This window comes from Saccopteryx leptura, chromosome 5, assembly GCF_036850995.1.
Source record: "Saccopteryx leptura isolate mSacLep1 chromosome 5, mSacLep1_pri_phased_curated, whole genome shotgun sequence".
Classification (NCBI taxonomy): Eukaryota; Metazoa; Chordata; class Mammalia; order Chiroptera; family Emballonuridae; genus Saccopteryx; species Saccopteryx leptura.
The window spans coordinates 157,230,453-157,240,165 of record NC_089507.1 but is presented as its reverse complement, the minus strand read 5'-3'; the positions used below and the strand labels follow the sequence as shown (position 1 = coordinate 157,240,165).

Here is a 9,713-nt window from a genome sequence, read left to right as displayed (position 1 = left end):
AGTTTCTCCATAAAACTCAACTTTGGCTGTCCATCAGAACCAGCTGTGAAGTTTCAAGTCCTAAGGGCAAGGCCACAGCCTGACTGATTAAAACAGAAACTAAAAGTGAGACCCAGGCGTCAGAATTTTTCTTCATTTCCTTTGTTAATTCCAATGCAAAGCCTACTTGAAAGCACTGCTGTTAGAGCCCCTTTTCTAAATCTTTCCATAATCCAGAGAGTTTCAATTACTGATGTCTTCAAACTAAAAACCACGTTTCCCTGGACTCAGAGCACCCACAGGCAATAGCAACAAACAGCAGTGGTTACCGCTGCCCTTGGCAGAGTCATAGAGGTAGTAGAAGGCAGAATAGTATTCAAGGCAATTAAACCAGTTTTCTGTTGTTTGCTTATATATATTATTTTGCTTTAAAACTTTGACTAGAGCATGTATTTTGGTCTATTCTTAGTCCAAAAAACCTTGTTTCTTTTTGTCTCATCAAAGTTATGATTTTTCCTTAAATGGGACTTCAATTTTTTATTTTTCATTATATAATTTAATATTTAGTTCTCTAACTGCTTCTGAGCAGCCGCTCTCACCTTAATTCACTTATTGATTTGCTGCGTGCTGGGAATGACGGGGCTGGGAGGAAAGTCGAGGCTGAGAGGAGGCTCTTACAGAGTTTATGGGGAAACATAAAGAAGGAGCACACACACGCAGGTAAAGGAATAATGTAAGACATAAAAACGTATGGACGAATGACCAAGAGTTTATAGAAAACTCCTCCTCAAATAATCTAACTACCTTTCAAAAGGCAATATAAGCACTAAGTAAAAGGAGACTGTGGAGTTAGAAACATCTGAATGTAAAGTCTCAGCTCCTTCCTTGGTAAACTTTATATCCACGGGCAGTCTATATCCCAGAGCCTAGTCCATAAAATAGTGAGGCGCTCACCTCACTATTTGTGTGACACATTTCACTCTTTGCTCTTCCACACCAGAAGTAAGGGTAATGTGACTGGTCCATTTAGAAGGAACAAAAGGTATGTATTAGATTAGTCTGTCCCTGCCCTCCCTTTCTTTTTGGAGATAACTGCTTCAAGCTGTAAGTTTGAGGTAGGCCTCCCATTTGAGGAAACTTTTCTCTTCTGTGCCCATGTAAGTCTAAATTAATGTATTCACGAATTAACTCATTTGCCCATGGATGTGTGCCACATTCATCAGTATTGCCTTTGGCTTTTTTAATAAATGTGATATTTTTCCTGTCATTGTCTTTCTCCTGTCTCTCTCTTAAAGTGTTTTGAAATTCAAGCAAAAAACTGGGGTACTAGTTATTAGACTCCACTTAAACCTTAAGATCAACCTACTTCATAGAGCTGTGGTAGGCTTTAAATGAGATAATATATACATACAAAACTCCTAGCACAGTACCTGGAACATAGTAAGCACTCTAACATAACTGTTAATAAAATAATAAATGCTTAAAAACAAAAAAGATAAAAGGCTAATTTTAAAGTATTTATTGATTCATTATAAGATATCTAAATATAAACTGAAATGTAATATTCTTTCTAAAATACATCAATAAAAACAAGAAATCTCCACTTATTGAAAAAAAAAGTGATCTGTTACTAAAGTCATAATAAATATTAAAGAGGGAACATTCTTTATAGCCTATAAAATTTTCAGGATTACATATAAAAAATAAAATATAATGTGCATAACAGAATCAGATAATGCTATAGCACACAAAATAGTAAAATTTTTAATATTTCAGAATCAGTTTGATGTCTAAAAGTTTTTTTAAAATATGCTGGTCAATTTATTCTATAAATATAATGGCATTGGCAATATGCTAAAAGCACATGCAAAGAAAAACCAAATATATATTTCATAAAATAAAAAATATATAATAGAGCCTGACCAGGTAGTGGCGCAGTGGATAGAGCATCAGAATGGGATGTGGAGGACCCAGGTTCGAATCTCTAGGTCGCTGGCTTCAGCGCGGGCTCATCCGTCTTGAGTCAGGGCTCACCAGCTTGAGCATGGGATCATAGACATGACCCCATAGTCACTGGCTTGAGCCCAAAGGTTGCTGGCTTGAAGCCCAAGGACTGCCCGTGGATATAAAGTTTACCAAGGAAGGAGCTGAGACTTTACTGGCTTGAGCAAGGGGTCACTTGCTCTGCTGTAGCCAACCGCCTCCCCCTCCAGGTCAAGGCACATATGAGAAAGCAATCAATGACAACTAAGGTGCCACAACAAAGACTTAATGCTTCTCATCTCTCTCCCTTCCTGTCTGTCCCTATCTGTCCCTCTCCCTGACTCTCTCTCTGTCTCTGTCAAAAAAAAAAAAATACATAATAGAAAACTGATTCTTCAAAATGAGCCCAGGAAGCTTACTAATAGCAGCAAGATTTATTAAATTTCAGATCTATGGGCCATCATGAGTTTTGTGTATCCCTTGAAATTTGTAAAATAGTTAAGTGATCACTACCAGTTTATTCATGTATTCAGGTTTTCTAGCAAATTTTCTTACAGTAGGTTATTTTCAATTTGGATAATTTAGTACAAAAAAAATAACTTGTGCCTGACCAGGCGGTGGCGCAGTGGATAGAGCGTCGGACTGGGATGCCGAGGACCGAGGTTCGAGATCCCGAGGTCACCAGCTTGAGTGAGGGCTCATCTGGTTTGAGCAAAAGCTCATCAGCTTGTACCCAAGGTCGCTGGCTCGAGCAAGGGATTACTCGGTCTGCTGAGGGCCCGTAGTCAAGGCACATATGAGAAAGCAATCAATGAACAACTAAGGTGTCACAATGCGTAGCAAAAAACTAATGATTGGTGCTTCTCATCTCTCCATTCCTGTCTGTCTGTCCCTGTCTATCCCTCTCTCTGACTCTCTCTCTGTCTCTGTAAATAAATAAATAAAATAACTTGTAAAGAATCAAAAATAGAATCTTCAAAAAAGAATCGTTTTGAAAATGGCTACATACCTTTTAAGTGTTCTGAGATGTTCTCATTAACATGCAGGGATTTCACTGCTATTGTCAAGTCCACTGTGTTCTTTTCCTGTATTTCTTCAACTGGTAGCTTTTTGAACACATTTTTAATGCAAACGTTTTTCTTCAAATCGTTAGGTAGTTCCCAAAATGAAGTGTTGCACACTTATCAAATGCAACGGTATTTTGGGGATTATGTTTTCCACCATCAACCTTACTCCTCGGTGTTAAGTTTTTAGAACATAATCTTTTACTAATATGGCTTTTCCTTAAAAGTTTTCGGCAGACAACTTTCCTCTTTATAGTTTTCTGCTTTTTTAATTCCTGTTTCTCAGTGCATGTACAATTTACATTTTTTCTCTTGTAACAGTTGCGATCTAGCAATGAGAAAACAGGCTTCCTCTGTGATTTATATTGGATTTTAGTAGATCCAGGACTGGCAACTACATCAAGATGATCTGAATCATCAGAATATATTGCAAGACCAGATGCGACTAAGATATCTGCCAGATTGTTTTTCTCATAAATGACATCTACGTTTAGTTTTGTTTCAAAACTATATTCCCTAAACTGAAAAACTAAGCCTGGTTTACTTAGGAAATCTAGAAAACAACTTGTGGCTTCTTCATTCCAATGTTTCCCCTTAGCAGGTAAGATATCATATAAGACACAAGGATAACTTAGCCTTGGCAAATTCAGAAATTCCTCAGGAATAACTTTAAGATTTTTTATATCTGAATAAGGTATGTAAATGGAAAATTCATAATCAATCAACACAATAAGTACAGACTGATCAGAGACTTCAGAAATTTCTACTCTATTCCATTGATCTTCCAATTCATATTTGAACAAACAGCTAGAACCAGAAATAATGTGCTCTTGAGATACTGTTTGTAAGTTTTCTGGGAGATCAGAAAGCAACATAAAGACAGATTTCATTGTGTCAAAGAAATCTTCTAACTGAATGCAGAAATCTGATGGGTCAGAAACAGCAGTGGCAATACCAGAATATCGCCTACCATTTGGGAGTCGTGCCCAAGTAAATGATCTTGTACATGATGACACAGGAGTCTTAGATGCCACAATGAAAATAATTTCTGAAGATCTCAGTTTGTTTTCTTCAACATGAACTGCCTTTAAGTTTAAATATTCCAAAAGTGACATGCCATCTACCAAAATCTCTACTTCCCAGGCAGAGTATAAATATTTCAGGAAAAGGATGTTTATTTCCAAATGAGCAAATAAAGGAACAAGGGTCTCAAATGACATGTTCTTAAGACTTTCAAACCAAATCCATTTACAAGGCACAGCTTGTCTTGGAATATCTCTAATTTTGTTACTAAGCACCCTGATATTACAGAAAGGTGTTGTTTCATACCTACTGCAATCTCCATCCAAAACAAGCACTTTCTCATCGGCACCCTTCCTTTCTACTTTTGATCGATACCACTTCAGAGTGTTTTTAGATTTCACCAAACATTCTAAGCCTTTTTCAATATTTTCCATTGATGAAAAAGGTTTTTTCACCTCTTTGGTAATTAATACTGTTAAATCTGATAACTTATTTTTATTTTTGAATTTCACATAAAATGCCCCACTTTTTGAAACATGAAGTATTTCAGCTTTTTCAAGTTGTCCAGGTTTTAACTTTAACTGCTCAAAAGGCATATTAACCAGCTGTTGGTAGGATGGCTGAAGGATCCGAGTACCTTCATATTCACTCGAGATTCCTTTCTTTACCTCACTATCATCACCAGGCCTCACCTTCTGAGAAACCACCCGAGGCATCTGCGGTACAGTACTCTGTTGTGTTGAACAAGCTGTCCATTTCAGTAGCTCATTAATGACACATTGTTCATCACAGATTATATTTACTTCCCATTTCTGCTCATGCTTTTTCAAAAATTCACAAGACACTGTTTTGTTGCTTACTCTTGAAGCAAAATAATCTACAGTGTTGCTGTCCCATATATCACTAGGCTCATTCCACTTGACTCCACTAAGAAAAGAATGGAGTCCTAGCTGAGGAATAGTTACGAATTCTCTCGCGAGTTCATACATTTTAGATAAGTTTACTACCGCAGTGTTACCGTAGTCAATAAATTCCACTTCAGAAACATTTCCCGGCAGACTTTTCTGAATAGCTGCTCTGTAAATGGCATTGTCAGTAGGGTACTCTGCAACTACTACATCTCCCACTGCAGGGTTCACTGATGTTCTCTCGCTCACTATCTTGGCTCTGCTTTCATCTAGAGCATCTGCAAGTCTGACAATTACATTTTCATTCTCGGCAAGATGAATATGGAAACTCGCTGGATTACTTATTTTAGAAACGTATCCTTTCATTTTGGCATTCAAGTAAATTTTGGGTTGAGGAAGGTCTTTGATCTGTGGTCTTGTAAGACCATCCGGGTTTTGTGAGGCTGCTTGATGTAATTCTCTGCTAAAAGGCTGTTAATGCAATCCTTACTGATTTCTTGCCCACATCACTTTCATCAAGGGTATGTGTAGATCCAGGGGCAATTTTTACAGCTTTGTTCTTAAGTCCCTCATTCAAAAACTTCTTTATTTTGTTTTTTGACACAGGTTCAATTTTATAACAAACTGATGGTCTCAAAAACCTGGCAGATATATTTCTGGAATTCACAAATTGACGTATTTTGCTTTCAGAGTATGTTACTAGACTAGTTTTATTTCTCATATCATGGTGACAGTTTTCCATTTTGTCTTTCAAAGAAACAGCAAGTCTTTTACTCTCATTTATTTTATGACCCTTTTCCACACAGTGCTCTGGGTCACAATGTTTTTTTCCATAAGCATGAAGCAACATCTTAATTTTCTGATTTATATATTGATACCCATTATACAATTCTATACCAAGCTGGCCATCTGACTCCCGGGACCATATTACGGCCCTTAACAGTTTTCCCAAGAAATTATCTTCAAACCAGCTATTGATTTCTGCTGGAATATCTACATCTCTAAGATCTGACAAAAAGCACTTAACAGCTTGCATAGGTGTAAAAAGCAACTCTGGAAACTGATCTGAAATAGCCCTCAACATACTTCCTTCTACTAATTGCTTATTTCCATAGTCCACAAAATAAACCAAAAAGTCAGATAATGAATCTGACTTTGGTATTGCTAAAGCTCTGTAAAAGAGACCATCCTCTACATATTGGCATATGCACAATCTCTTTTTGCTAGAATAATTTGGACAATTTTTGAGGTTACTAACCTCTGTAATTTTTGTTTCTATCATCACTAGGTCTTTGTTATTTCTACTAAATTGACAATAAAACTTTTTGGGACTATATATATGAAATATATATATTTCTTCCTCACTTCCAATTTTTATATTAAAGGAGGAATAATAGTAACTGTAAAGACTATCTGAAGATGGCCATGGCTTTGGTAATGCACTATACTGTGCAGAGCCACGAGTAATAAGAAATTATTTTGCACTAGTAAGTGGAGTTTGTAAATTCACTAAATGACATAAACTGTTTGGATGTATAAGAACTAATGCATAGATGACACAAGTCAGTAGCCCTTTAGATGAAGAAATAAAATCTCCTAAGTCTCTACATGCTTCTCTTGTCCAACTTAATAATTTACAACCAATGGGTTCAACTAAATGGTTAAGTCTACATCTGAAGGCTTGGCCTTCTAGAAAAAGAAAATGTGGATTAATTGCACAAAGATCTTTAATTAAAACTCTTTCTTGGTAACCATAATCAACAAATACAACATCAACTTCTTTATTTGATACTTGAGTCAAAATAGCAGCTCTATACCACTTCTTATCTTTGGAATAGTTAGCAATACAAGCAATCTGCCCAATCTTATAAGGATCAGAATGAATGCTATAATAATTCTGAATTTGTTCCATCAGTAATTTTAAGTCTTCTAACTTACATTGGAGTTGGCATGAAAAGTCACCTGGGCCATACCAGTAAGAACACTTAAGTTTAAGGACTCTTCCTGGTTGAAATATATGTTCTTTATAGGGCCATGATGACTCAGGACACATTAACAAGGTAAAATGATTTTTAAAATTTGAGAAATTAATAGCTGGGGACTTTAACAAAGACAAATTACTTTTTTTAAGCTTATTTAAATTATACTTTTTACATTTAGGTCTTTCAGAAATGGCAGAGACGATCTTCTTAAGATTGACTTTGTTTTTAGACTTTAACATTGAATATTGACTTAAAGAGTTTGGTTCCACTTCCCAATATTCTGCATATCCAGCTTGCACCATCAGAGAGACAGCATCCATCGTTTCTGAGGTTTCAATACTCTCAATATTTACAGTGTACTTTTCATCTTTTTTTGCTATAACTTGGAGCAAAATTGGTTTGTTCAAGACAATTTTTTTAAAATAATCATTTGCAGCCTTCACCCATATGTCTTCAACAGGAAATATATGTGCAAGTGAACAGCACATGGCTAAGGCAGGCAATTCACACAACTCTGGAAGCAAAGTTTTTACATCAGAAAATGGTATGGAATCAGTATTTCCATAATCCAAGAAGTAAACGTTAATCTTATAACCATTAATTTCAGTAATGACAGCTCTGTAAAAGTGTCTGTCCTTGCTATATCTCGCACAACAAAATAATCCAGGTTCTGGATTTCTTAGAATCAGTTCATCATTTTCACACAAGTCATAAAATTTGTTTATACTTTTCATTATATCTTGAAATTCACTCTGATGTTCATTGGTGCGTACCCAGAAATTTGATGGGTTTAATATATATGCTACAAAAGCTATGTAGGCATCTTCTATCTCCATTTCTACAGTTTTAATAGGAAAGCGTACTTTCAAAGTATCTTTCTTATTTAAAGAGTCTATCAGCTGTTCAGTATTTCCAATAAAACTCTCAACTGCAAATCTGTTTACCTCACTAGTCTCTCTCAATATATTAGATATTTTTAAATCAGACATTGGACAAAATACTTGTGTGCCTGCAGTCTTCAGCAGATGCTTAGGATTAATTGTAGACTCTTGAGTTTGTAATGTCACATAATACAAATTCTCATCCTTATTGAGCCGATCGATGTATGCATATACTGTCTGTCCTAACAAGGCTTGTTTAAATATACTGAGTTGAAATTTCTTTGCATCTAGATCTGGACTGTGTAAGTGTGTCAGAGAACATGGAAATGCAAATAATGGTACTGAAAGAAAACTCTGTTTAAGTTTTTTTACATGGTTTGAGGGTATAGCCTCACTACTGCCATAATCCATAAACCAAATTTTCACTTGATTGTTGGGCAAGAGCTGCTGAAGAATGCCTCTATGCCACTTTCCATTTCTCCTTCTGGCAACACACAGTAGTCCAAAATTATCACACATAGGACTGCTTTCTTGACTGATATCATAATGCAAATTCATGCACACTGTCAAGTCTTCTAACTCTGGAATCCATTTAATTAATTGACAATAAAATTTACTTGGGCTCAGTGCAGATGATACCTTTACACTTTCCATGCTACCTATTGACAAAGATGGCAGCAAATTATCCAAAACATGTTGGATATGAAGTAAAGTATCATTACTACTTAATGATAATTCAAGTATCTTATGTTGTGATAAATCAGGCATTTGTTGTGAGAATTCTTCTAACATTTCCACGATAAGATGAAATGAGTCGCCATCAATAAGTCTTCCCAATTTTAATTCAAGAACCTGGGATATAATTTTTGGCACTTCAAGAAGAATCATTTGAAGAGGCAAAATATCCTGTATACAACCTTTCACTTGTAGTCCTACTAATGACTTAAAGTAATTCAAAGCCTTGGGAGACCATTTTTCTCCAAATGGTAGTATATTTGCAAAAATACCAAATTTTATCCGTGGTGGTAGTTCAAATAACTTGTCATAGGCTGAAGCAACCTGCATACTACCAAGTCTTAATTCTTCTCCATGATCTATGAGGAGCACCGTATAGAGTTCATTTTTCTTTTCCAAAACTCTGCCCCTCTGCCATTCTCCAGATACTCTGTCTTCTACCAAACAAAATTCATCAATCTCAACATTACTTTTCACTTTTGGAACATGCTGTATTTCCCTCTGCAATATGTGGTAGTCAAACTCATATTCAATATTGCTTTTGCCTTGAAACTTCACCAGAATGTTCTTGGGACAAAATTCTATATGTGATATTGTCAGATCCGTATCTATAAATGTTTGTAATAGAGATGTAGAATCCATTTTCTAAAAAGCAAAAAATAAGTACTACTTAGTTTCTGGACAAACAATGGTAAAAATTAAATGAAATTATCCTTATATAAATTTGGTATATAATAATCCAATAAAAAAAATGGGAAGAGGACATGAACAGACACTTCTCCCAGGAAGAAATACAAATGGCCAACAGATATATGAAAAAATGCTCATTTTCATTAGTTATTAGAGAAATGCAAATCAAAACTGCAACGAGATACCACCTCACACCTGTTAGATTAGCTATTATTAACAAGACAGGTAATAGCAAATGTTGGAAAGGCTGTGGAGAAAAAGGAACCCTCATACACTGTTGGTGGGAATGTAAAGTAGTACAACCATTCTGGAAGAAAGTATGGTGGTTCCTCAAAAAACTGAAAATAGAATTACCTTATGACCCAGCAATCCCTCTACTGGGTATATACCCCAAAAACTCAGAAACATTGATACATAAAGACACATGCAGCCCCATGTTCATTGCAGCATTGTTCATAGTGGCCAGGA

General features: G+C 35.8%; 1 protein-coding gene across 1 annotated transcript; it reads right to left on the bottom strand.

The window, feature by feature from the left end:
• Nucleotides 1–2,963: 2,963 nt before the first annotated feature.
• TDRD15 (tudor domain containing 15) lies at nt 2,964–9,197 on the bottom strand. Its single transcript, XM_066387500.1, is given in 3 exon segments — nt 2,964–3,136; nt 3,139–5,431; nt 5,433–9,197. Coding segments are annotated over 3 exon segments (6,231 nt in total).
• Nucleotides 9,198–9,713: the final 516 nt, after the last annotated feature.